Source organism: Grus americana, chromosome 2, assembly GCF_028858705.1.
Source record: "Grus americana isolate bGruAme1 chromosome 2, bGruAme1.mat, whole genome shotgun sequence".
NCBI classification, from domain to species: domain Eukaryota; kingdom Metazoa; phylum Chordata; class Aves; order Gruiformes; family Gruidae; genus Grus; species Grus americana.
Genome location: NC_072853.1, coordinates 66,177,105 through 66,204,873, shown reverse-complemented (window position 1 = coordinate 66,204,873; position 27,769 = coordinate 66,177,105). Strand labels below are relative to the sequence as shown.

General features: G+C 45.8%; 1 protein-coding gene across 2 annotated transcripts in view; it reads right to left on the bottom strand.

The window, feature by feature from the left end:
- Window positions 1-27,266, bottom strand: part of SCGN (secretagogin, EF-hand calcium binding protein) — a 28,384-nt gene extending 1,118 nt beyond the window's left edge. The window contains exons 1-10 of one of the 2 annotated variants that reach the window (XM_054816716.1): window positions 27,147-27,266; window positions 26,328-26,398; window positions 14,769-14,861; window positions 14,406-14,495; window positions 13,652-13,708; window positions 12,710-12,787; window positions 2,767-2,822; window positions 1,233-1,278; window positions 1,056-1,115; window positions 160-228 (exon numbers count right to left, since the gene is read on the bottom strand). In XM_054816716.1, the coding sequence (XP_054672691.1) occupies window positions 160-228; window positions 1,056-1,115; window positions 1,233-1,278; window positions 2,767-2,822; window positions 12,710-12,787; window positions 13,652-13,708; window positions 14,406-14,495; window positions 14,769-14,861; window positions 26,328-26,398; window positions 27,147-27,219 (693 nt within the window). In that variant the 5' untranslated portion in view covers window positions 27,220-27,266. Of the gene's footprint in view, window positions 1-159; window positions 229-1,055; window positions 1,116-1,232; window positions 1,279-2,766; window positions 2,823-12,709; window positions 12,788-13,651; window positions 13,709-14,405; window positions 14,496-14,768; window positions 14,862-26,327; window positions 26,493-27,146 lie in introns of those variants that run through there. The other variant, XM_054816715.1, reaches the window with a different exon arrangement.
- Between the last annotated feature and the right edge of the window lie 503 nt (window positions 27,267-27,769).

Genomic DNA, 27,769 nt, shown 5'->3' with positions numbered 1-27,769 from the left:
TGATGAATCATGATGACATGCTGGTGAGGACCACATTCACAGTGAAAACAGAAGAAAGAAATTCTGATGTAACCTCTCTATTTACATAACTTTACCAAAACAATCACCTTCCTCTTGGAAATATAGGGTATTAATAAATAGAAAGAGCCATGAAGCTACCTGGACTAGTTCCATCATATCTTTGACAAAACCATCCACTTCTGGGCCTTCAAGTGCTCCTGTTTTGCTCTGAAAGATGGAAGAAATATCAAAATGCTCCAGTAAGTCAAAAGCACAATGTTTGCTGATCAGTAGGTCCACCTGACCACCGAGCTTTATAGCATAAAGAATTATCAAATGGTGTGGTTTGGAAGTGACCTTAAAGATCATCTAGTTGCAACCCCACACTGCCATGGGCAGGGACACCCTCCACTAGACCAGGTTGCCCAAAGCCCCATCCAACCTGGCCTTGAACACTTCCAGGCAGGGGGCAGCCACAGCTTCTCTGGGCAACCTGTTCCAGTGCCTCACCACCCTCACAGGGAAGAATTTCTTCCTTATATCTAAGTTCCCTTCCTTTTTCCCAAACCATCTCTTCCCCTCAAACGGCAGCAACATCTCCCACCATTTTGTGAGGCTTGCTGGTCACCACCCTGAGGGAGTTGTGTGACTGTCAGAAGTGGCACTGAATTTCTGATTTCTAACAGGCAGTTAGGTGGTCATGTCTGTCCTGGGCCCAACTCCTTAAATAACCCTTGGTTCAGTACCAGAAGGGGTGTTATTTTTCAAGGTGGTGGTGATGCAGGTCCCAAACTGCATCCCTTACATCTCCTGCAGGGAGATACTGCTAATGCAGCAGCACTGGCCGTGGTGATGGAGAAAGTCAAAATGGGTCCTTTGCCACGAGGTCTCTGAGCATCGCTCCCCTGTGTCCCCACCTTAACCCCCAGCCTGGTGCCTGGGCCCCTCTTGCTCAAGCACAGCTGCAATTCCTGTGTGACCCCCACCGCACCCAGCAGGAAGAATAAGTCTTGGCAGTGTCTGTTAAATCTACGTATGTTAAATCTGTGACTCACAACGTCATAGTGTGCAAAGATCTTCTCAAAATCTCTCTTCCTTTCCTCCGTGCTGCAAGCCTGCGTGTGGAGAGGACAAGCAAATTACAGAGAAAAAAGAAAAACATTCAAGTTTGGGCCCAGGTTATCTTAGATGAGAGAAATGAGATCGATGCATCAAAAAATAGCACTACTTACATCCATTTTAAATTGAAGAAGGAAATTTTCCTGGAGTGCCAGAATCCTGAATGGAGAGATTTAAATTACCATCTTTCCGCTTTATCATCTACATACAAACTATTCCAAACTCTTCTGGTTTGTAAAGCAAAGAGATTTTTAGATCATAGGTCTTTAAATAAAGAAAATCGCCTGCAGGGTTATTTATGGAGGGCTGTTACGGGAACACGCGCCTCCCTCCCTGTCTGACGGGGAATGGCGGGCGCCCTTTGGCTCAAGGCAAATGTGTTTCTTAACACTATTGCTTCTCTCAGGGTATTTCTGGTGGTCCAGCGCAATGGAGGTGGTCAGCCTCTGAAGGAAGAGCTACCAGACAATAATTCCTTGTAACTGGATTGCTGCACTGCGTTAAAGGAAAGAGTAATTTATTGTTCTCTTTTAGTGGGAGAATTGGTGGTTGTAAAAGTCAAGGACAAAGTAATACTGGCCTGAGCACCAAGACTGGCCAGATCCCTCTCCTTTCCCCTCCCAAATTCCCTCACAGCACTGATGAAAGCTTTTCTCTCCCCAGCTGCTCTGCTAACCCTGATGCTTTTAGAGCCCATAACACCGGGCGCGCTGAGCTACGTCTGCACGCGGAGGGGCTTGGGCTGTGAGAAATGTGCGCAGACCGGAGGGGAGCCTGGGGAAAGGGGGTAGTAGGGAACCGTATTCAAGAGGGAAATGCAACAGCAACCCTCTTTAGATATTCTCCATTCTGCCTCTGTTTCTCTTCATATATTCAGTGGCCAAAGGGAACTGCCATATGCACTGCAGTTATTTGTGCTGGCATTCGTTGTGATCCCGAGCAGAAAGTAACAGTGGCAAACCAGCACCTCTCTCCTCTCGTCCCCCAATCCGGTGTTTTAAGACTGTACCTGCACATTTAAAGTCCTGCCCAGTCATTGCACATACATTTACAGACAGAGGCATACTCTCTGTCTGTATGCAGTGAAAATCATATAAAAGCCTCTGAGGTATCAAGGACAGAAAAGAGACAGAGGCCCACGACTGAGTCCCCAGCTTCATCCACAAGCATCTTCACCTTGCCTCTCCAAATCCTTTCTTACTGCCTCTGGCAAACTCCTTTGCGGTGGCACTTTTATTCCTCAAGCGAGCAGCAAAAATTCTTTGCAATCCCTGCTGCGCACAACAATGTGAAATAAATGCACATCTGTGACCCTGCTGAAGGGGATCACCATCCTTCTTTTGGAGAAATGGTGCCACTGGCTGTTTCATCACCTCCTGGGGAGTGTTGCAGCGGTGGCACGGATCACGCCAGAGCGTGTTGGTGATGCACAAACAGGCCCTGGCATTGCTCACTGTTACTGGCTCTAGGTTCTTGGGCTATTGCAATGGGTACCGTGCATTAGAGACCTGGGATACCTATATCAGAGTAACTGATTTAATTTGAAAGGAGGTAGGATTCACATGCGTGTCCCCAGAGGGAGATCATCACCTTGCCTGGATCTGCCATTGTGAGCTGAAAAGAAAATACAATATTATTAAAGCCTACCTTGCCAGGTCATTCAGGTCCAGCCGTCCATCTTTGTTTTTGTCAAAGATTTTCATCTAATAATCAAGAAGACAGAGATACAATAAGTAGACCATGAGGAGAACACACATACGAAAAAGCCAAAGTACATTTTACTCTGCCCTGTGCCCTCACCTCTGCTTGCTCGGGGTGCTTGCCCAAGCCCCAGGCAGCGTGGCATCTGCTGCTAGCACCACGTGCAAGGGTGGCACAAGCGCATAGCAAAACTCCCCTACTTTCTAACAGTGACAAGCCAAGCAATCAAATACCAGCACCGCTTCCTTTCCCACCTTACACAGGGATAAAGACAGGTCTCCAACAAAGACCTTAAGAAACTCCAACAAACACCTTAAGAAACTAAATACTGGCCTTGCCATGGCCCCTGAAAAAAATGCTGAAAAAAGGGAGGAAATTCTCAACACTTCCAGCCCGACTCCATCCTTATCTTTGACTGTTGCTGTGGCTACAAGTAGCTGAGGTGCAGATGTCACCTTCTGATAGACATTCAGGTCAGGGTTTTATGCCGCTAAAGCCTGTGGGTTTTGCTTGGCTCAAAGCCTGCCGTTGGAAAGCGATAAGACTGGGAAGAAGGTTCAGGCTGCCAACGTCCAGAGGTTAATCTGTGTGAATACAAAACTTATCTGTTCCTTAATATTATCTTTTCCTTAATATGATCTTTTTGATGACTCACCGCCAGAAGTTATTTATTTATTTATTGTATTTGGTACCGTGTTTCTCTGCAAGGCACAAAAAATAGTCTGCTACAGGGAAAGAGGAGGAGATGTTTAATGGGTTGCAAACCTGAATAACTCATGGGTTAAAGTTCTAGAAAAAATGTATTCTACATTGTAGGGGGGGAAAGATTAATATTTTGCTAAGATGGGTTGCCATTCTTTGTCAGATACTCAGTAATGGAATATGCTTCAATCTTACCTTCACGAACCTCATTTGCTTATTTAATGGTTATAAGTAACCAGGTCACTTTGGTGATTAATTGTACACCTTTTGGAGAAGGCCCATACCAGTCTCCATCTCAGGAAGCTTTGAAGGAGAGGACCATCCTCTGCGACACAGCTTGACCCTGCAGGAGCTCCAGGCAGAGCCAGCAGCAGGTCCCGAGCACTTCCCAGCAGTGAAACCAGGGCAGAGCTTGACACGTGCATGAGGATAGGTGTCATCTGGAGACATGCCATTTGTCAAGGACCCCTTCCATAAACACCATGCCTATTTTGTCAGGGCTGCCTCCTCCCTGCCCCTTGCTCGAGGGCAGGCATCTACACTGAGGGTGCTGAGCCTGTGGTAACCCTTTATTGCACTGGGTTTAGGTAAGAATCTGCAACAGAATTTTATTCCATTAATTATTCTGCATGATTTACACTGCTGAGGTTTGGATGGGATTTTTTGAAGAGCACCCGGTATGGGCTCACTTTTCCTCCCACTGAAAGACAGTATAGAACTCCTATGAATGATTGAAGGCTCATATTGAGATCTTTGGAAAAATCACATCCTGAGAGCCATGCAGGTGTTTAGTGGCACAAGGAAAGCCACTTCCCACTTCTGTGCAGAGCCACTAAATGATAGACGAAAGACCTCTGAATCTTCTTTAGCCCTAGAGCTGGAGAGATGAATAAAGCTGCCGAGCCATCCTGAGGACTTGTCTTAAGCTGCATCAGTCCAAGTTGTTCATCTCCAGCTTATCTAACTTCTTCCATCCTGCCTTCTGCCCCATCAGTTATCCCACTGCAATATGGGACTTCTCCCTGGTCTCTGCTGGGGCCACAATGGGGCAAGGCTGGCTTCAGCAGTGCCACCGAGGAGAGAAATGCCCTTGCAACGACAGCCTCCCACTGCCATCAGAGAGAAAAACATGAACTTTCAGTTCCTGGCTGATAAAGGAGTTGTTATTCTGCAGGCAATATAAAATGGTTAATGTTTCTTCTAAAAATAAATCATCCCAGACAAGATTTTAAAAGCCTCTCTCCAAATGGGACATCAGTGCCTAAGCTGGTTTTGTTCGTCATGTGAGGAGAGGGGGAGATACCCCAACTGGCTCGCTTTTGCAGACTCTCCACCGCACATGGCTTTGCAACATCCAGCGTAGGCTATTACTCTTACTCTGAAAAATACTCCATAAAGGAATCTTTCAGAGACAACCTCTATTTAGCCAGCTAGAGAAAATACCAACAGTTGGGTGGTGGAAATGCCATAGTCCCTAGGCTCTACAGTAAATCCCTCCGTTTAGGCCACCGAGGAGCATTCGCTACCCAGATATCTGTAAGAAGTCACCATAAAGTGGTGTGAGGGGACAGCATTTGGTGGGAAGCGTGGGGTGAAGCTCTCAGGGACGCTGCTACCCGGGACAGGGCAGCTCTGGCTGAAGGCATGCCCTAGTCTTTTCTTCACACAAAGATACAATGCCCTTACCAAAACACACTAAAACTTACTGCCTTTAGCTCTCTTCGAACTTCACCTGGATTCTCCTACATGTTTCTGAGTTCCTGAAGGTGGTTTTTTATTTTCTCCCATTCTCTGTGTGTCTCAGAAGTACTTTCTTGGAACTAAACCCCAGCATTTCAGCCCAGAATTTAGATTCAGATATTTTTTTGCCTCTGTAATACCTCAGGAAAGCAAACAGAGCTTTTGGGAGAAGTTCAGCTCTGTGACCACAAGGTCCTGACCTCTGTATAAGCTCGCTGATAAACACCTATCAATGCTGACTGTGATGGCAGCTGCTGGGACCAGGACAGATCTGGTGGTTCCCAATCCAAAGGGCAGATGTAGGCCCATTTTTCATTTCATGTAGGCCTGAGACAAGCCATGAGGTTTTCTTCAGTGAAACATCTCCAGTTTCATCTCCTTTTCCACAGAATAAATAAATAAGCATTCTAGCGTAGCTATTCTTTTCTTGGGACTTTGGGTGTCCCACCTGTCCTGCATCTGCTCTACTTTGTGGGTGCAGCATGTTTTCACTGTTTCAGAAGTTGCAAATAGCCATGGGAGGCTGAAGAGCTTAATGACACAGGCTAGATTAGAGGTGATGGTTTAGATGTGAAAGTCTTTCTGCTTCATTATAAATTTTCAGAGATGGTGGTTTTCAACTGTATCCATTTCTGAACACTTTACAATATTCCATCAGTAGTGCAGATCCTATTAAAACACATTTAACTGCAGAGATAATACTTTGCTTAGTGGAACATTTAATGAAAAGCAACATCCCCAGTCAATTTGCTTCATTTGCACCCTATCTTTGAGCTGAACATTAAACTTTCGGTGGTTGACCATGTCTACTTACAGCTAACCAGCTCCCCTCTCTGACCTCCTTCACTCAGCTCTGCTTTTGCAATACCAAGAGAGAATCTTTATGTTTTCAAATTGTTTCACCTTTTTCTGCAACAAGTATCCTGAATAAAATTTTCAAATATATGCAATATTTTGATTACCCATACCAGTCAAAAGAAAGAAAAGCAAAGTCTGGCTGGAAGACCTAGGCTGAGCTAATTCTTGTCAAATGACTTCCACATGAAAGAGGGAAAACATGTCGGGAAGATGGAATAGTGTTCACTGAATTAGTTCAGGTATCACAGCTATTAAGATAGACCTAATCCTATTATCTGGACAACTGGAGCTCATGCATACCCACTCCATGTCAATCATGGGGTGCATTACTCAGTAAAAGCCTGGGGAAATGTTTATTAATGAAACTTTCAAATTTCAAGCATGCAAGTGTTTGATCTGATCTGCTAATTGCGTACATAAGTACACAAAGCATGACAGAGGGTACCCACCCCATGTGACGAAGTGTATATCATGGGACAAGAAGATATTTGAAATCATTATGAGATTGTTTCTAATTTAAACTTTTGCCTTTACACACCATCTTGATATGTTAAACTTGATGGATTTTCAGTTTACACTCTTGAAAGGTGTATTTATGCTGCCAGGCTGATATGAAACATCTCAATGTGGTTAAGGACAAGGTCTGGCATGTTTAAATAGCACTCTGCTTGACTAAAAGCTTTGTTGCATCTAGCAGTATGCTTTATAAAATGGTGCATTTATTTTACTGCCAAGCTACCCTGTGTTTTAAAATGTTTGCACAAATTAATTCACTGACATTTTAATGTCAGTGCACCAGGGAAGTCTTAGTTCTGTTTGTCTGAACGTAGTCCATGCACTCTGAGGCAGACAGAGCATAAGCCAAGGGCTGGGTTTGCAAAATAAGAATTGTTACATCTCATTTTTTTAAGTGCAAAATCAAAACTGCCATTGACTTTGAATTCAGCAAAGGAAATATCTCTGCTTTCCCAGTCCGGTGTTGTAAAGGCGGCCACTGAAACACCATATGACAAACACACATGTGCTGTGAAGAGCAATATAAGCTTATAAATCTGAATTATTTTCCATGAGAGAGATAAGGAAAGAAGTAAACAACCAAAATAAATAGTTCTGTGATGAGTGGACTCACTAAAGCCTGCTTTTAAACCTTCTGTGGTTCTGGTTCTCTGCGTGTAATAAAGTGTTTTATCCCTTAGGTGGGACATGGAAGGAGTCGGCTCTTGCCTGACCTCCTACTCTCACAAATATGTATGTTGAGGGCATCTATACCCAACAGCTGTAACTAAAATTAGCCAGTGAGCACAAAAGTTATTGAGGGTGTATAAAGACAGGCACGTGCCCGAGCTGCAGGACTGCCTATGGCTTCTCTCCTTAGGGAAGGACAGGGACCCAAGACCTTTGCAGAGCGACAGGAGGGCCCTGTGGCCAGCGAGTTACCCTCGGGACAAAAGCTCAGTGCTCTGCCCGAACAGATTGCCCATGTAATGTAGATGAGTCATTTACTGCAGGATTTCTAAGAGCGTTTTGGTTCCTGAAGGACCAAGGCGTTATCTGCTGGGGTTTTCAAAAGTGCAGGCTCCTGACTTCTGGTGGTTTTGGTCTTCAGAAATGAAGTTAGAGCTTAAATGGGATTTTCTGCTTCCCCTGGCTTGCGCTACAGCAAGTGTGGTGCAAAACCGGAGGCGACAGCATCACTGGGATTAAGTCTAGAAGAGACACGGGAGGCAGATTTCCCTCCACTGTGTCCATCAGCTGTGTGGGTCCTCTCTTTGTCACACACAGCAAAGCAATGAGAGGTATTGCACCCACCCAAAGCCAGGAGAAAGCTCTCCAGGGATGAGGGGGGTCTCATAGTGGTGGCTGGGGTTAGGAGATGTGATGGTTGCAGTGTCAGTGCATCACTGGAGATGCAGTCTCTTGGGGGTCATGGCATCCTTATGGAGCCACCTGGGAGGGAGGCCAGCATGGACCACTACCAGAAGAAGGAATGTACAAAGACTGCTCCTTTAGGCAACCAGTCTTTTAGGCTATACTCTCTCTATATATATATATAAAAATTACAGCAGCATTGGCACTGTGCACAGACAGACGAGCTTTCACAGCCAAAGAAGTGACCACACCGAGCCTCTAGCATTGTCCTCACAGAGGGGACAGGCAGCAGCCACAAAAGCACCAGAAATCCCCCCAGTGTACAACAAAGGTAGCCCACAATACGTACTCATGCACACAGACCATCTTCAGGGAGAAGTCAGCCTGTTCCCCTTTGCACTGAGCAGATGAGGAGCTCTCAGCTAGTCAGCTGCAGGCTTGCGTGCGGGGGCAGCGACTGCTCAGGGTATGAAGCTCAGTCCCCAGGAGAACCTTTGCAGATAAGCCCAGCAAAACCCTGGCATCATTACAGCTGGCAGGATTTCTATTTTGGCTTCTCCGGGGCTAAGATTTCATCCTCAGCCATCTCCATCTACTAACTTTCAAATGCTGTAGTTCATAACCAATGCTTCTTGAATTATTAGCCACTGCACTTGCATTATCGCCTCTCTAGTATTTTAGCTTGTGGTGGGCAAAGGTAGCACGCTGGCTGGGGGGGGGCGGGGGGGGCGTTATCCTTTACATTCTGCTAAAATATAATAACGGTCAAACTGAAGGACAGTTTTATGCTCAGTCTGACATTATCAACATAAAGCAACGCAAAAAGTGAATGTCAGTGTTGCGTGTGCGACTGTTTCAGCAGTATATACAACTTAGCTTGCTGAAGTTTGGCTCAGTAATGAGCCTGTCCTGCATGTGGCTTGTAGACATTGGGATTACAAACTAGAAGTAGCGTGCTGCTATCTGGGAATCTATAAACTATCAGAGTTTCTATGAACGTGGTAATAACGTATGCCAAGACGCAAAAGCTGAGTGAGAATTTTGTTCTTACAGAAGAGAAAAGGATGAATACTTAATTTCATCAGAAACTATGTCTTAAGTCATGGTTCATATTCAGTCATTTCAGTATTCTGCTTAAGTGCACAGCTATGTGCATGTACAGGTACGGAAGCTGTCACTCATGGCAAAATGGGGTCAAATGCACACGTGAGCTGGGTGATCACAGGCTGAAACTTCACCAGGACCCAGAAGCCTAATAAGAGCGTGACTGGGGGCTGAGGGGAGGTGGGGAGGGGTTGGAAGAGGTTGCTAGTACTGCTGTCATCCTCCATGGCCTCCTCATCGTGCAGCTGTAAGGGGGCAAGCTTTCATTTCTCCAGCTTGTGTTATTTCAGAATGGCAGAATGTTCTCACCATGCTCTTAAAAATCTCCATTTTCAGCTGTGCCCACCCTGTGTCCAGGAGCACACACTGCAGGACCCCTGGAGCATCTTCGCACGGCCCGGAGAGGCTCAGAGCAATGCAGGGCTTTGCTTTGCCTCTGAGCACCTTGCTCCCTGCCAACAGCTCTTGGTCTATGCCCACGGGAAGACAACAAACCCACAGATTGTTTTCAAGGATTCAGAGCTGCATGTGACTATGTATCTTCTTATGCAAGCGGGTGCATGCAAATAAATATTAATACACACTTAATGACTATTAATACAAATATATATATATATGTAGGCATGAAAACTAACAAGAACTCTGCCTGCAAAAGAGCTTCCTCAGCACAGGGTTGCTACTCTAATTCCCTCATGAAGACTGAGAATTCAAACATTTTTCTTTCGTGACTTTCTCCAGTGGCTTTAGTGCTCTTTAAGGTTTGATTTAGCAGACTCACAGGGCTTGTGCAATGCCAACGCATTCACTACTTGTTTTCTTTCCAAGGGTTCATCACTTGTTCATCAAATCCCTGACCTGTGTCAGTGTTTTCCGAAAAGACGACGTCAAGGTCACAAGGAAACAGAATAGCCTCTTAAGAAATAACTTCTAAGCAGCCTGATAAAGTGATGTTCCTTTCTGGAGACAACCAATCTCTTCCAAAAGAAATACTTTCTCCCTCTTCCAAGCTTTTTCTAATGTGGTGTAAGGTCATTCATAGCAGCATAAGTAAGGGGCAAGGATTTAGCATGCTCTGTTTGGTATGATATCTGCTCATACCTCTCACAAGCTGAAGCTGTAAACAGCACAGAATCATAAATTGCCTTTTTTCTTTTTCTTTTTTTTTTTTTTTCCTCATGCCTGAGCTAGCTTCTTTAAAGTGATAGCTTCTATCTTTTCCCCTTTACCCTTATCTCCAGAAGGCTCTAGGATCCACTCGGTATATCAGTAGCTGCTTAAGATGTGTGCAGCTGGCTGTGGATGTACAGAGAAGAGGGTAGAGAGCTTTAAATTCCTGTGGAGACAGATGCGTTTACAGCTCCTTGGGACACAGCTTATTTCAACTGAATGTTATTACAGTGGCACTTGAAAGTCCCGAGTTGGATAGATGGGCCACCCTGAGAGACCCTGTAGCTGTGTGCAGCAGAAACGGGTCCTTGTCCCAAAGACTCTGCGCTATAAATGGAGAAAAGGGTGGGAGTAAAGTGATAGGGGGGGAGAAATAGAAGTATTTCCACTTTGCAGTAAAGGAATTGGTGCTGCTGGTTGTTAAGAAGTCTGTGAAAGCCTCAGGAATTAAACGTAAAGCTCCTGCTCTGCAGCAAAATACGTCAGGGCCACTGTCACCCTGTTTTCCCAGACATTGGTGATGGTGACAGACCCATCGGGACTCCGCGCTTCAGCAGCTCCCTGCTCCACGTAGAAAGCAGAGAGCTCTCATCGCCCTGGGCCTTGACCTCATACCTTTGCTCTTGGCTCCTCGAGTCACTTCTTCTCCCTTTCTAATCCAGCACTGCAAACGTGCGACTGAATCCTTCTTCCCTCCTTGTGATTTTGCCCCGCTACTTCAGACAAGTTCCCCTGCAATCACCTTGAGCAGTGTATCTGCTGCTATGGAGATGCTGTCCATGTGGATACTTTGCCGTGATGTACAGAATTCATATCCTCTATTTTACTATAGTATATCACAGGGCAAGATTACACGTGTTGTAATTTCACACCCTGCCTTAGCTGTTGGGATCAGGTGTGTTTGCAAACATCCTTGATCTTCAGTTTATAGCAAAGAATCGCAAGGAAAAAAAAGAGTCATCTGCCATATCCTCATTTTGTAATAACCGTTAACATCCCCAATTCTTTTGGCGTTGCGGCTTTGCAAACATTTTTCCTCACGAGCCAGATTTGCATTTCAGATCACAGATTTCCACAGATATACAAAGCATCCCTTTTCCCAGATCAAACCTCATCCTGTAGCGTAGAGACTAAACTGCCTCTCTGAAGATACAAAGCCAATCTATTAAAAACCATGGGAATAGAAACCAGACCTCCTGGCTGTCAGCCCCGGGCTGCGTCACCGGACCACGTCGATATCTAGCTGCCTTGGGGCAGTAGAAATCGCAGACCTTTCTTGGGAAATTGTTGGAAAGGGAAAGAAGTTGGAGAAAATGAATCTCCCAATGTCTACAAGCTTCAGATCGCCTATTCCCCAGCACCTGATCAGAGATTAGCCACTGGGGGAGGAAACCTGAACGGAGCAGCATAAAAGCTATTTGCTACCTGCAAGCACTACCAGGAAGGTTTTTGTTCTAGCTGTAATTTATGGGGGTTTATTGTTTTCAAGCTCTGCCAGTTGGAAAATAATTTCTGTAGCTTGTGTTTCTCTCCCTTCACTGTCCTATAAATATGAAAAAAAAAAAGTACAGTCTTCTGTAATGGTACAGTTTTTCACTTTGCTGTAGAGGGTCACATTTCCAGGCACAGATGCATCATGCATACGTAACATGGTATTGCAAAATATGTGGGCAGCTCCTTGTTTGCTTGCATACCAAGCTGGTTTTTAGGTACAAATACAGATTTTGTGCCAAGAATCAAGGCAGCCTCATCTGAAAATCATTTAGAAAATTGCAATGGTAGATGTCTGCTAGTGGAACGCAAATGATACCCTTCATCAGAAATGAGCTTTTTTTTTTTCTTTTCTTATTTTTTAGATGGTTAGATATAATAAGTCGCTCTGAAATCCAGGTGATTGATCCTAAACTTACATCAAATATTATGTTGCTGATAGCAGGATAAAAAAATATATTGTGATAAGGCAGGGGAAGAGTTGAAGCTTTCAACCTCTCAGTCTTTCAGGGAAGCAGCAGGGAGCCAGCAAGGTTTGCTGGGCTTTGTAGAGCAGAAGAGCCGGATACCTGCGTGTCTTGGGAGCAAAAGGATTTGCTAGGAGGGAGAGAGGGAAGGAGCTGGAGATCTGGCCGAGGCTGAACGTACCCTGAAGAGGGATGCACCTCAACTACTGTTTTAAAATGGATTTAGGGCTCAGTTTGCTTTGGCATAAAGTCAAGCTGTTTTCTCATAATAGACAGTTCAACTCAAAGAAAAAAATCCATGAAATGCTGTTCACAGCTGATGTCCAGTGCAGTGCAAAGAAACAGCAGCAGCATGTGCTAACTTTCCACAGGGATCTCTTAGAGAAGATACACCTTTTAAGAGGGCATTTATGGCCCTATAGACATTGACCCTGAAGGAGATTTTTAGGCAGTAGTATAAACTAAACAATATTAACACTATCCTTTCTTACCATGGTATCTGTATATTCTTCCAGCTTCACTTCAGCAACCATCTTGTTATGCTGCAAAAAGAGATCTCGCAGGAAATCCTGTGGTAAGGAAAGAGACAAATTTTACTCTTTAGAGTGAATTCAGGAACTAACAGTAAGAAATTCAATCCAAATTCAGCAGGGTTACATGAATCTAATTTCACATTCCTGAGTAGTACTATTGTCTTCAAATTCACATAAAGGTCACATTTTTTTAGTTGAAACATATTTTTTTTCAAATAAATTAGAAAATAACCAAATTTCCCCAGAGCAGGCATACTGGAATAAGTCATAATTAACCCGCTAAAATAAAAATATTTGCCATTCAGCAAGACACTTAAGCATCTGCTCGTGTCTCTGGTGGGGCTCAGGCTGGAGTCACATGCTGAGAGGTCAGCGCAGGGTCTGCAGCCCAGGGATGGATTCCTGTGCCCGGCTGGCTCCAAGCGTTTGAGTTACAGTTTCTGAACAGGCTTCTCCCTCAATAGCCTGAGTTTTAAAAAGAAACCAGCGTTCAGAAAATCTGCATGCTTGGGAAGAGGTTATGAAGAAATCCCATTAATAAAACACAACAGCTGTGGCTCTGCTTAGCTGGGAGAGGCACATGTGTAAAGCCAAGGTGAGGCGTGCTTAGGGGGCTTCTTGGATGCTCGGGGGGCACCAAGACAAGTGGGGTCATGCGACGAGGCAAGGGGGAAGCGGGACAGCCATGGCAACAGCAGAGCATCCTCCCTCCTGGCAGGGCCCTGCAGATGTGCCAGAAGGCTGGAGGGTGCCCAGTCCTTAAACTCGCCGTGAACAACCTAGAAATGCCATTCGTCAACCACACAAAAAGGCAGCAAATTGGTAAAGCTGACGGAAAGGCTCCCGTTGACATCAGTGAGCTGTAGATCAGGCCTAAAGAGAATTGTTAGAATAACTTACTTTGAGCTCGCCAGCTGAAATAAATCCACTGCTATCAGCATCGTAACTGCGCCAGATCTGAATGGGGATAGATTGATATGACCACATAAATATTGCAGTTAATCATCTGCTCGTGTGATGGATCGTAAAGATTCAAATCAGGACTTAAATAATGAGCAAGCTGTTGCACTATCCAATATTTAATAAATTGTAGACAAAATAAAAGAAACTTCCCACACAATAGCTTTTACTCGCATTTGGATGCTGTACATGTGACATGCTGCTATCACATATTTAATGCAGACACACTGTCTATAAAAGGAAGAAAAGATGAAGAAACCATTCTGCATTTCTTACCTAATTTGTACATGCAGCTTCTCTTATTGCCCTGAGTAAAAGTCACAACTGGCCGTTGTGGCTGTAGAAGTCCCCAGTTTGGATGTGAAATACAAGTAACTGCAAGCAGTCTTGGAGAAATTGAAATTCTGTATTGGGATACTTAGGGGCAGAGAATGGAGGGAGATTGGGCATGGTTAAGGAAACCTTATGGGTTTGTGCTCCTCAGTTGGCCCAGCTTATGGAGATTTCCACCCCACACCCTGCCAGGATAACGCACCAGGGTAAAATGGTATAACCCTCTCTACCTGAACAGGTCAGAACGTGTTTTGCTTCCACAATAACCACATTTTTCCCATGCTATGTTCTATGGAGGGTAGAGGTGTACGTGTTGAAGCTGTTGGTGTGCAAGGGGAAGAGACAATGTGGAGATACAGACCCGCATGAATTCCACGCTGTTGTCCAAGGGAGTTTCCCTTCGGAAAAGCAGCAGAAAGTTCTCATCATCAGGTAGGATCATATTTGCAAGCTGGAAAAAAAACACATTAAAAAATCCCAAAACAAACCCAAACCATGAAAGTAAGGTTATGAAAAAACTTGGGCGGCTGCTGACCCAGTATGGGAAGTATAAGCTGGGCATGTTGTTGCCTTGGAAATAAACCCCAGACCAAGAGATCTGGCGAATGTAGTACTCCGTGACTCACCACGTCCCCACCCAGGCTCTATCTCCCAAGTCTGCTCTAGGTCCTAATTATCCCTCCTTCTGTGAAAGAAATCCTGCGCTGGGGGCAGAAGGAGATACCTCTTGGATTTGCAGGCGTCCATCTGTGGTGACATTGTAGGCAGACATGAATTGCTCCTTCATCCTCTGAACTTTTTCTTCTGTGATGGTGCTCTGCCATGGGGAAAACAACACGCGCATGAAACCTCTCCTCACTCACAGATAAGCACCAGGAACATCGCATTGTTACAGTCGGGGACTAATGCTTCAAAAAGCCCACAAACACACCACTGCGGATGAATTTTTTGAAACTAGTGGCATGCATAGCTTTCTAGCAACTAAGCTTTCAGTTGGAAGACCAGTCTTTGGAGACCCCAAAATATTTCAGTGATACCTGCTTCTTTAGCTGTATCACTAGGATTTGGTTTTGTTTCAGTGTGTGTTACAGTGGTTTCCATGCTGCTCATTTTCATCTTGTGCTATTCAGGAAGATGCCCTTATCCTTGAACTACATCCCTGTAGCTCATTAGATCATCAGCCTTGAAAGCTGTCAGCAGAGCTAGACTGTTGCTCATTATTGCCTGTCAACTGGTCCAAGACCTGGCACCAAGCCCTGTCGGTGTTTCTAGGTTAATAGCATGAGGTTTCAAGCTATTTATATTCCCTTTGCATCTGCTCAAACCCATAATCAATTTATACATAGTGAAGAGTTTTCAGGACTTGTCAGGTTATATATTTTGATAGGCATCTCCATGACAGGTGAAATACAATGCTACGGTTCATCAGGCATGATTTCTTTTCCTTAGCAGTAACCGTCAGGGTGTCTGGTCTGACTACACGAAGTACGATTCCCCCACCCTGGGGAAGGACTTCAGGTGAAATGAGCTTTGTGGCTGTGTTGGGAAGCTCACCTAACTGATCTCTCACAAGCAATTAATGAAGTCCAGTGTTACCCTCTGCACCGGCACTGAGCAGGTCCTGGCTCCTCTCCCAGTCCCGTGGGAGGTGGCCCTCTCGGGGAGGGAAAAGAGGGAGGAGAACCTGGGCTGGCTCTTGGCATACTTTGGTAGCATGTTTTACAAGAGAATACATTAAATTCTTCCCTACCCCTGAAGAAAAGCACTTCAAAGTTTTTACCATCTCTACATCCAGGTGGAGTTAGGACTATAGCTGCATCTTCCTGGGTCTTCTAATCCAGTTTCTTGTCCTTTCAGCTACTATTGCAGGCCCATCAGGTTGCACAATCCCTTTCTTAATACTGTGACACAAGACCATGAATGACTTTCTCAAATTTACTCAACACATAGCTCGGTGCAGCCTGCCTGTTCAGAGGCTAAGCAAATATAAACCCCACATTTAGGAGAGGACACTCTCAGTTGCCCTGTCCTGGCAGAGTGAATGGTGGCTGTGCATGCTCTGCATGATGCCCAGAGGGAGCACGTCCAGGCCTCAGATTATTCGCTGCCTTACGTGCTCCTTCAGGCCCTGATTCTGCAAAGCTTGAACTGGAGCAGCAATTGTGCTGCTCTGCAAAAAGTTGCACGGGGTAGGAGGAGATCTTTCGGTAAGGTTTGTCACCTCCGAGCAGAGTACCACGGCTGGGCTGCACTCACAGCGACTTGAAACCACCACACTGGAAACTGAACGCACCTCACCCCCCAAAACTTCCTTGGCCATACCCACATACAGTAGTAGCCAGGTGACGATAGCCATTTCCAGCTGCTCGCAAGAGGTAGTGCTGCACAGCCTTTGCTCAGCAGCAGCTGCCACAGTCAGTGACAGAGATGTAGAGACACACTAGAATGTCACAGATGAGGTAAGCAAAAAGAAAATGAAGTATCTTCTGCTCAGGCTCGTTAAGTTGAAGTCTATCTTTGCATCCACTTTGTCAGCAGCTTTCTCTACGTCACTAGTGTTTGCAGCCTTAATTTGCTGCTAGTAATAACAGAAAAAAAGATATCTATAGGTAGATGGATAGGCAGATAGTATGACTGATCATTTATGATATATTTTAATTTGCCTTCACCTTACTTCAGAGCAGACTCAGAGCTCGTGAGCACTTAACTGCACAAAGTCGTTATGGGCTTATAGAGAAATCTCTAATAACATTGTCAGTGCAGAGGATCCTACATTGAAACCAAGGAAGAAAGAGTTAATTGGCTTTGATTTATAAATGTCAAGTCAAAATAACGAAGAAGGAACTCTGCTTAGAACAAGTGAAACTCTTTCATCTCTCCACTGCCTAGGGTAATACAGGACTAGGATGTTCCAGATGATGGAAAGTTTGGGAATCTGGAAGTGGGAATGGGAGGATAGGGGCATCCGTGTGGATCTTTGCAGGGCAGGTGGGGTGCATCCCCCAGGGTGCATCCTTGGGGTGCAGCGCCGAGGGCTGGCAGCTCCCAGTTAGGGGATGAAACACCCGGCTGTGACCTTGTGGGGATGCGCCCAACCTGGCAGTCCCCCTCCTGGGGCTTGGCGTTGGCCTGAGCAGGTCGCAGGGCATGGCCGCAGGATGCCCCATCCCCGCAGTGGTGGCCAGCACATCCCCGGGTGGTGCTCGGTGCTGGGCCCCCCCAGGTGCGGGCATCGGGGGCACAGCACACCATTGAACAGGCACATACAGTTTTCTTTCCCCTCGACATTATAACTCGCCCTCGTGCTGTTTAAATTGCCTTCTGACGGCACCTTGAACTTTGAGACGCCTCTCCGGCAATAGGCAGGCCTATCAGTTGCCGACTTCAATAGGCTTGCAAAGTACTCTGAAATTATCCTCCTCCGTGCCCAGTGGGATAAGTTGTTTCTGAAACGATAATCATAGCTGATATTTAAAATGTGCGCTGTGGAGTTCAGACTAGTCGTTTGTTAAGAAAGCTTATGGCTCAACTTCACGTCAGCTATTAACCACCACTTCATCGAGCTTTGTGTGGCAGGAACATTGTTATCTGCATAAAAACAGAACTGCCTCCTAATTTTTTTTATTTTTAACTGATTTAAACTATAGGACACATCAAGTAAATATCAAAGTATTTACAGTATTGACACAGCTCCAACAGGTTTTAGTTCAAGGGCTTACACTACAATGGATTTTTTCAAATTGGACAATCTCTCTCTGTTCAAAAATATTCTCCTTATGAAACACAAAAGGTGCTGGATCAATTAAAACCCAACCTTTACTCCCAAAGAATAAAAGCAAAGTAAAAGATACTGCACAAACTGACTTTCCCAAGATGAGCAATCAAGACAAAATTATGTGTATATTACAAATTTTTACACTGAGAATGATACACCTTGGCCTAGGACCATTAGGCTTCAAAGGTGACCTTTATGTTTACCAAAAACCCCACCCCAATCCCAGAAGATTAAAAAAAAGATGAAATAAGCCATGCCATTTCAAGCAGAAACCAACATTGGGAGACCTGGTCTCCAAGGTGGACCTACTGGTGGTGCAGACCAATAACTTGCTCTGATTGCCTTTCCATTCCAAAAACATTCAAAAGGTCGGAAAAAACCCTCACATGTACTCTGCAGGATTTGTTCTCCTTGTGCAAGCAAGGACACGAATTGCAGACTCCTGCTGTATTTGCTGACTCTCTAATCTGATTTTGGAGATCTGCAGCCCGTGGTGGGGCAGCCTGGGCAGGCTGCAGGGCAGAGCCACGACAGCGGGACAGATAGCTGGATGTGCCAATCCCGCCCTTGAATTCAATTCTCTGGCTTGTTCAGCTTTTGCTCGCGTACGGTTTTGCCTCCAAGTCAGGGCTGTGGCATTGCTACAGTGCGGCAGCGACACTGGGAACCTTCTGAGTGGTTCGGCAGGAGCCTCACGCCTGGACCAGAGCGTGCTCCAGAAACAGAGGGAGAAAAGTGCTCAGGCAAAAGTGCTGTCTAGGTAATGTTCTAGGATTTAGGGAGCCGAGGTAGGACTTTACTAACCAAACAAGCCCTACAAATATTTCCTTGCCTCCCAGACTGGGGCAAGTCCTATGATAGAGAGAGAAAGATCAGGAGCTGAAGCAGAAGAAGGTGAGACCTCCAGGCAGGCACGCGCAGGGACGGACTGCATTTACACAGAAACACGGGTGCTGCGCCGCGTGCTACGGCCACCCGCATCCCCAGGAAGTTTATTTTTCCTTCCTTTCTTTTAATTATAAACTTGCTGTTCCACTACAGACTGCAACAAGCAGGAAAGCCTAAAAGCCAAACACGGTCTGCTTTCAAATGCCTCGGGCTCGCACGCCGTTTATTCAAGCGCCGTGAATTACAGGAGGAGTAATAAAAAAAATACACCGCCATTCTGCTCTGGAAAGCAAAAGTACAAACAGCACAATACAAATTCATGCCTCTTGTCTCTGTGAGCTGGGACAGGAGGAAACGGCTTTGCAGCAACAGCTGTAGGTGAGCACAGCTTTTTTTCATCAGAGCTGATGCTATCTTGGCTACATTGTCCATCTCAAGCACCAGGTCCCTCCCCAGTTTCAAAGGCTGGCAAAGCTCTCTCAAGTGTTTACTGCTTGGGCTAAAATTTTGCAGACTTGCTAGCAGCTAGATAAAATTTCCCTTTTGTGAAAGTTTAAACGAATGCTGTTGCATCCTTTCTAGTAGCTATCTGCATGGGGAGACCTTTCTTGTCATGCCTTATTTTCCCTGCTGCGTGCAGCTCCGTGAGCTTCTGGAGGAGAATTTAATCAAGAGGTAATAGCCCTAATTGACAGAGGAATACAATTTCCCCCTGAATTGCTGCCTACTTAAGGCAGAAACAGCTATAGAGATGCTCGCATTTAGCATCAATCAACACTGTAATGAAGAGGGCTTCCCTGCCACAGTCAGGAAAACATACCTGAACTAGCACCTGCCTCCAGTTTTGCTCAGGGTTGGGCTGAGGAAGAGTGTGGTTGCTGGGACAGCAAGTGCTTGGCTGGGAAGCAAGGAAGGATCCTTCAGTGTGCTAAGTGCATCAGAAGGAAAACCCCAGCAATATCATTCCTGATGCTCATTTTGGGGAAAAAAAAACCCCTTTCAACCCTCTGCTAATTTCCCTGAAGTATGATCTTCATTGGACTACAATGATGCTGGGAGCTAGCCTGGAGCAGAGGGATGCTTTAACCCCTCTTCAGGTTGCTTCACAGGAGTTGTAAAGCTTCAGCCGCCCTGGTCCCTCACAGGTCGGATGCTGCGTGGTTTCTACGAGCCCCTGCATGTTCTCACTGTCCAGTCAAGGACAAAGTCCTCACTCTTTACCATGAGGAGAAGGCCATGTCCTTTTTGTCCTCATAAAAGCACACAGTTTAAAATATTGTTGTGGCTTGGTTCATACATTTCTCATAGTTAAGGAGTAAATTTCTTATTATGGATGCTATTCCACAGAGTTTTGCAGAGAAAAGCTTCTATGCTTCAAGTTGTCATAACAAATTAATTTTCTGCTTTCTCCTTTCCATATCCAGTCTTTGTCCTCCCTTTTGCAAAAAACCTTTAGAAGTATTTAGCATCACAAAGGTAATCTGTTTTTTAAAAATAGAAACGGCATGCTCACATTTTTATTTTTTTTTAACCTCCACAGCATTTAATTTCTTTGTCATGCTTGGTTATCACTCTTTGGAAACCTGTCTGTCATCTTTGTTAACCCATTCCTTTTATATTGTTGCACTCTTTGCCCCATGCTGTCCAATTAAATTTTTGCTCCCTAAGGGATCCATGTACTTGGCAGCAGCTTGTCTTGATGAAAACACAACTGTGAGTCATTTGTTTTGGGGGGGTAAAAAGTGAATGTATGGACCACTGTGGAGCCTTTCCTACTTGATGAAAGGGGACGTCTCATTTAATTCCTGCTGATCAAGACAGTCTTGTCATAAATTGATATTTTTTTTCCTTCTTGACGTGATTTTTGGAAGCAAGTCACTATATTGATAAGGATATAAAAAGCAAGAAGAAACTAAATGTAAGTGACTATTATAGCTTGTTTCTTGAAAAGAAAAAATGAGGCTTATCTGAAAATGCTGGCTTGGGCACATGTTTCTCCTAACAACGTTTCAGCCAAATTTGATAGAAGGCCAAAAGGTCCCTGAAATATCAAGTTCCTACAAGATCTATGAAAATAAATTATGTCTGCCAAGAATGCTAGTTGGAAAACAAACTTGACAACTATTACCATGCCAAAAGCCACACAGTAGAGACAGGAGGCCAGCAAAGACCAGATGAGACATCAGTAACATACACTTTGTCCTTGGAAGAAGAAACATTTTTTGGCCAAACATTTCTTCTTTAAATCTCGTAGCATTAAAAAAATGAATCACATGAATGACTTCATTTCATCCATGCAGTTGTGCGTTGGATTGCCTGCATTAACATGGGATTTACACCCTGCGGCTCCTGCGCCAACTTCTTATTTGGGCCAATCTTGCTTACTTAACTGCAGGGCTATCACTTGAGAATTTGGCCCTGTATTTTGGTTAGGATTTACTATAATCCTGCATGCTACAATAGATGAGTGCTTATCCTGTCATCCTGCATTGTGTTTTGATTCTTTGTTTAGCTCTCATCAGCACATATGTGGGAAATATTTTTTCATGCGGAAGACACCAGCATCCAACAAAGACTATTACAGCCTTCCCTGTGCTGTCATGGTTTTGTGGTTGGGCTTTGGACAGGTTCTTTGTTCTGCCCTTTCCGCTAGGCTGAAAGTTTTTTGACGTGCCTTTGGGCAACAAAAACACATCATGTCTGTTTTTCCCACAGGCACGTCGAGTTTGCATTTAGAGATACTTCCAGGTGCTTGCAGTGCCCTGCCTTAATATGCAGGAACAGGAATAGGAACTGGTCAGGCTAATCAAGGCTGACAAAAGCCACACCTCAAGAAATAACTGTATTTGGCAATAATCAGAACCATAGAATGGTTTGGGTTGGAAGGGACCTCAAAGACCATCTAGTTCCAACCCCCCTGCCATGGGCAGGGACACCCTCCACTAGACCACGTTGCCCAAAGCCTCATCCAACCTGGCCTTGAACACTTCCAGGGATGGGGCAGCCACAGCTTCTCTGGGCAACCTGTTCCAGTGCCTCACCACCCTCACAGTAAAGAATTTCTTCCTTATATCTAAATAATCAGGATTGACTCAGGGTTTAGATTTCTGAATTAGTCTGGAGGAGGATGCAAGATGAATGCTTTCTGCTAGGGGTCTTCTTGCTGTTGTCCTGCTGGTCACCAGAGACCTAGTCTGTGATCCTGGGTCTCTTGTGGTGGTAAAACATAGGGGAAGACCACTTTGGATGACTTTGAGGCTGGCTGATATTTTGGCCATTAAACTTCAGATGACTAGCTGTGCATTCCTGACCGTACTAAGTTAAACACATAATTTAGCTAGACAGCACATTGTGCAAGGCAAGGATGAAGTGCAAGAGTAGCTGGAGGCTACTCATCTTCTTTGGAAGTAAAAAGCAGAAGCAAATCCTTTATAGCTGTTCAGGGTGAGCTCCTGAAGATTAACTTCAGTTCCTTCCAGTCATAACTACCCAGGTGGTTTGGGGGCGGGGGGAATTATAGCAAGGCTAATACCTGTCTTGCCTGATCAAATTTACACTTCAAAAATTTTTACATGTGGTCTCTTACACACTTAGAGTTAGGTGAGGGCAACCGACTTTTATATGAAAGTCTTCTGTTGAATTTTGGTATAATTTAAGCAAAGTGAAATACCTTTCAGTGAAAACCACACAAGCGTAATGGTAACATACATTTCTTTCTGTATCTGCCCAGACATCATTGATTTTACGGAAACTTTCAGTAACCCAAACCCAACATTTATAGCCATTCATCTATAAAACTCTTCTTGTCTGATTATTACGAGAATACTCATAGAGCTTCATTAAAACTATAGCAAAGAGCAAGCAAGGAAGATCCTAAATGATCTCTATACAGAAGGAAAGATGTGTAGCAATGTAAGAGAGGAACGCAGGGGCTGTATTTCCTGCTTCCAATAAAATTACTACTTCAGTGCTGAAAGAAACTGTCCTTTTCACTAAGTTTTCACCTCAGTATAAAAACTTTTAGCAAATGCACGGAAAGGTGTCCGTTATGTAGAAGAAAGAGGTTTATGAGTGAGCAGAAGAGGACACAGGCAGCTCACAGCAGCCATGCAGCAGCAGGTTGGAAGCTGGAGGCTCAAATGGTTAGAGAGGAGCCATGGGAGTAAGAACGGCAGCAGATGGACAGCACCAGCAGTTCACAAACCTGCGCTGGCATTTGGCTGACTTACCCTTGATTCTGCCTTATAGCCCCCAAACGAAACAAACCACAGAAGCCACTCCAGCTGATGGAGCATTTATATAAACTTCAGTCCATCAGTGTCATAAATCCCCCATGTTTCACTAAAGCCTTATTTGTATGTAACACACATCTGGAAATGGAAGGCATTTTCTTAAGAATAGAATAGAATGGAATGGAATGGAATAGATTCTAGCTAAAAGGGACTTACAATGACAATCTAATCCAACTGCCTGACCAATTCAGGGCTGAACAAAAATTAAAGCATAATATTAAGGGCATTGTCCAAATGCCTCCAGCAATCGCCCATTGCTGGAGGAGGAGAGACAGAAAGCAGCACCTGGGATTTGGGTTGGTTCATTGTAGGTCTACCTTTGTTGCAAATTTTTCCCTCCCCCCCAAAAAAAATGGTTCAATAAAAGATGATGAATTAGCCTCCCTCGCTGGATGGTATTTCAAGTTTTCTTCCTTGCTCAGAGCCGTCAGGAAGAGCTGAGCCTCTCAGCTTCCCGATGGGCTCCCTTTTTGCATTGTTTTCCCAGCTGTTCCCATCCCCTGGCATTTAGTGTCAGCTGGGGATGCTGCAGAGTAGCTGGGAAGAAAAACAGAGCTGAAGGACTACAGTGGTCATTAAGAAAAATAACAGCTTAGAGAGTGCAGGCTGAAAAAATGTAATTATGAAGCCGTTTGCTATTCAAGATGAGACAACTTCCAGTGCTGATAACATTATTTATCACTTGTACAGCACTTCAGACACAGTCACTAATTAATCCTTGCAACATATCTGGAAGTTATGCCAGTACGTATTACTGTCTCCCCCTTTCACTGTGCAAGGAAACAGAGATGTTGAGAGCCTAAAGAATTAAAGGTCAAAATGAGCACTAAAACACAGAGATGCTCAATCCCAGCTCTCTCCTTGTATCATGAAGGCCACGTTCTTTCTGTAGGATGGTTAAAACCAGTGCAAAGGGGATCCTTTCCCCCTCCCGCTATAACCACGGGCCTGTACAACACAAATCACGTGAAATAAAGAACAAAACGGCTCAACGTTGTTAGACAAACTCATTGTACAAAGGTAGTAAAGACCTTTGTTTAGCCCAGTGCTGCAGGCAACCCCCATACCCAGGGGAGTGGGGCAGGGGCTGCTCTCCGTCTCCCAGGACAAGGCTCCCCTCGGGTTTTCTGCCACCGAGGCAGACTGCTCTGCCTGCTGCCCACCGGAGAGGAGACTGTTTTGTCCCTACACAACCCCGAGAACCGAAACCAGACTGCTGGCAAAGGGGAACAAGGCAACATGTCATCTTATCACTCGGGGTAATACTGCTGGAGAGGATATACTGCCAAAAATAGGCAAGGAAACCAAAACCACTTGAGAGCCTGTTTGAGCACCCTGGCAGTTAGCGAGTACTGCCTTCCAGAATGAGCTTATTTCTTCTGTTTAATAGGGAGAGAGGGAGTCGGTTCTTTCTTCATTCAATTTGTGTTAAGCTTTTTCTTTTAGTGGCAAAACCTAGCCAGCAGAAGCAAAGGAGATGCAAACTAGATGAGGGTGCTGGTTTAAGCTGGAGTCATCTGAGCAGTGACTTTTGGCAATCAGTGAAACCTGTTCTTGATTGCTGGAAGCAGAATGGTTCATTGCCAGAACACCTTCATTTTGCATGTTCTGCGTGCTGAGACCTAACACAGTATAACAGAGTTCACATCGATATTGGCAAGACCACAAAAACTGCTGTAACGCAGCGGGTTTGCAACCCAGCTGGTGTGACGCAGTCTCCAAAATCTCATGCGTGGGATGTGCGAGGGCGCCTATGGGCTAGAGCAGGGCTGGAAGTTTCCTCTTGACCTCTCATCTTTAGGAAGCTGCCTGCAGTGAGAGATCCCTGGCTACACCTCAGTTTTATCACCAGCTACAGCTCACTCTAGAGACCCGACGTGGAGGTCCCTTGCTTCAGCAACTCATTGCAGCATTGAGCTCTGCGGCCTCACTTTAAGCCTCTCTGTCCACCTCTCACATTTGCTGTCACTGGGTTCATTAGAGCGTGCTTTGCGCTGGTGTTTCAATACCCCAAGACTACCAGCTCCCAATTACATCTTTTGTTCCTGGGTAAATGATCATGAGCTTTCCGATTTCTCTTCAAATCAGTTTTTGTCTGTATCCCTAATGTTTCTTAGCACTTATTGTCAAATCTTTTTTGATTTGCTTTAAATACTCTTTATGTGCCTATCTGTTCATCTAACTATCCATGCTCTAGAAAGACATTTCTGCAGAAATTGCCAATATTTTGATCCAAATTTACTTGCAAATTAAACAAAACCATGCTAGAAAAATTATTCACAGCTTCTAGTTTTTTATTGTAGCCCCAAAGATCCAAGAATCCTAATTGGCTTGTAAGTATAATTCTGATTTTACACTTGATAGTCATGAATTTATGCCTTTTATCAGCTACCTTTTCCCTTTTCCTTAATTACTTTTTGCTTAAAGGAATTGTTTCACGTCTGGTCTTTGACACACTCTCGCCTTCCATTTGGAAGACACTTACTCCTTTTCTCTTCCCAGCTGGGTACTCACTGTAGCAAAAATATTAAGCCTGTTATGAGAATATATTCTTTAGGTACTTCTGAGTGTACTTCTTTTAGGTACAGCTGACCTGAGTGGCAGGATTTCTCCTTCACTGATGGTGACAGTCAAAGGCAACGCATGACCTGGAGCTAAGGAAATAGCCCCTCTAAATTTTCATGCAACTTCTGGTAGAATTGAGATGCAGAGAGTGAGAGAGGGGAAATGCTGCCAAAAATAAGAAAGGAAACCAGGGGAGAAAACCAGAAACACTTGAGAACCACGTCTTGACCTTATGAGCAACAGGATTGACTCCTGTTTGGCTTCTAGCCATTTTCAGCAATACAGACGTACGTCTTCTTTCTAAGCACCATTTAAAATTAATGACAGTATATTTGTTAAAAATTGACCTTGGAAAGAAACCTATCATATTAATAAAACTAATCAGCACTCGTTTGAATAAACCATCACCGTTGTCCTCCCCCTTGCCCTGCCAGACCGTGTGCCAGTGCTTTTTTCATTTGTTTCTATTCAACGGCAGTAAATGACTTTCTCTCCACGCTTCCAACCAGCCCCTTCAGCTGGTGCCCACTGCAGTCTCACCATGGCAGCAGCTGTTGGACTGAAAACAGCTGATCAAACATCTCAGGTGATTGCATTTGTTGTCACACCTGCTTAATCACCACCTTGTTGCCAAGAGAAAAGCTTGTTACCTCGGGGATTGCTAAGGGAGTTAGCAATCAGAGAATGACAAATACAAATCATCTCTCAGCACAACAACATTTTGCTTGGACTTGATGCACAACTACCGCGGTGCAGTACTTACTTCTGGTCCCAGTTTCTCCACGAGATGATGAAAAAAATTGTCCAGCTCCTTCCCCTCTATGTAACCATTGTCTAAATTAAAGTCAAATATATTAATGGTCAGGTGGCACTGCCTGAGATCTGGGAACCATGGCAAGGGCTGCGTGCAGGGAGCCCAAGGCTGCATGGGAGGGGTCTCAGCTGGGGGCCCTGCCTGCCTGCTCAGGGGGTTTCCTATTCAATTTCATCAGATCAAGTCTTTGTAGGTGCCGGACACAGAGTTGCAGAGCTCCCTCAGGAGTTTTTGTTTCAGAAAACTTCAGGAAAAAACCCCACAAACTGGGACCACAAGAGGGAACAGCAGAAGGAACAGAGAGGTGATGGAAAGGCAAAAACTTTGGAGTGAAAAGGGGGATTTTTCAGAGCCGATGTTAGGGCGTGATGAGAAGGAAGAGGGTGGCTCTGAAACACCTGCAGGACCCTGTGGGGGTGAAGCTTGGACACCCTAGCAGGCACCCACTTGTGCAGGCACCCGTCCACATGTGCAACAGCCCAGGCACCCCACGCTGTACCCACCTGCATGCGCACCCAGATGAGCACCCACCCAGACGGCCGCCCTCCCCCTCACATGGCACCCACCCGCGTGGGCAACTCCTATGTGACACCCACCCAGACAGGCACCCGTCCACCACAGCGCCCCCCCCCCCCCCAGCATCCACCCGCGTGGGCACCCTCTACGCAGCACCCCCCCCGAAAAAGGGCGCCCACCCGCCCAGCAGACACTCCCGCGTGGGCCCCCACGCGTGTCCCGTCCCGTCCCCCCCCGGCCGGCCCCACTTGCCGTCGGCGTCGAAGCGCCGCCAGGCGCCGAGGAAGGCGGCGGCGTCGAGGCGCCCCGTGGTGCCGCTCTCCATGGTGCTGCCGGCGGCGCCCGCGCAGCGCAGCCCCCCGCGCAGCGCAGCCCCCCCGCGCAGCGCAGCCCCCCGCGCAAGCCCGCGCAAGCCCGCGCAGGCTCTGCCCGCGGCCCGCCGGCGGCCCCGGCTTTGAGGGCGGTGGCTCCGCCCCGGGGGCGGCCCCGCGGGGGGCACGGGGAGGGGGGGGGTGAAGGCCCCCCCCCACGCGTGTGCACGGCCCCGCGGGTCCCGACCCACCAACCCCGCGCCCGCCCTACCGCCGGTGCTGCGGCTCCGCCGCCCCCGCAGCCGCCCGGCTGCCCGGATCCCACCCGTTGCGGGTGTCTCGGGCGGCCACGGAGCAAGGCCCGTGTCTAAATCAGGGTGTGCTCGGGCGCAGGTTTTGGCAGGACGGATCGCAGGCTTCCCAGGTAGGATGGAGAAACCCCCGACCCCGCAGCCAACGCTTCGGAAGAGCCGCACACCACTTGCGGACAACCGTTAAAGTTTCAAAACTCCCCCAAAGAAGGCAGAAGTGCTTGGGGGAAACGTGAGAATTCAGAGAAGAACT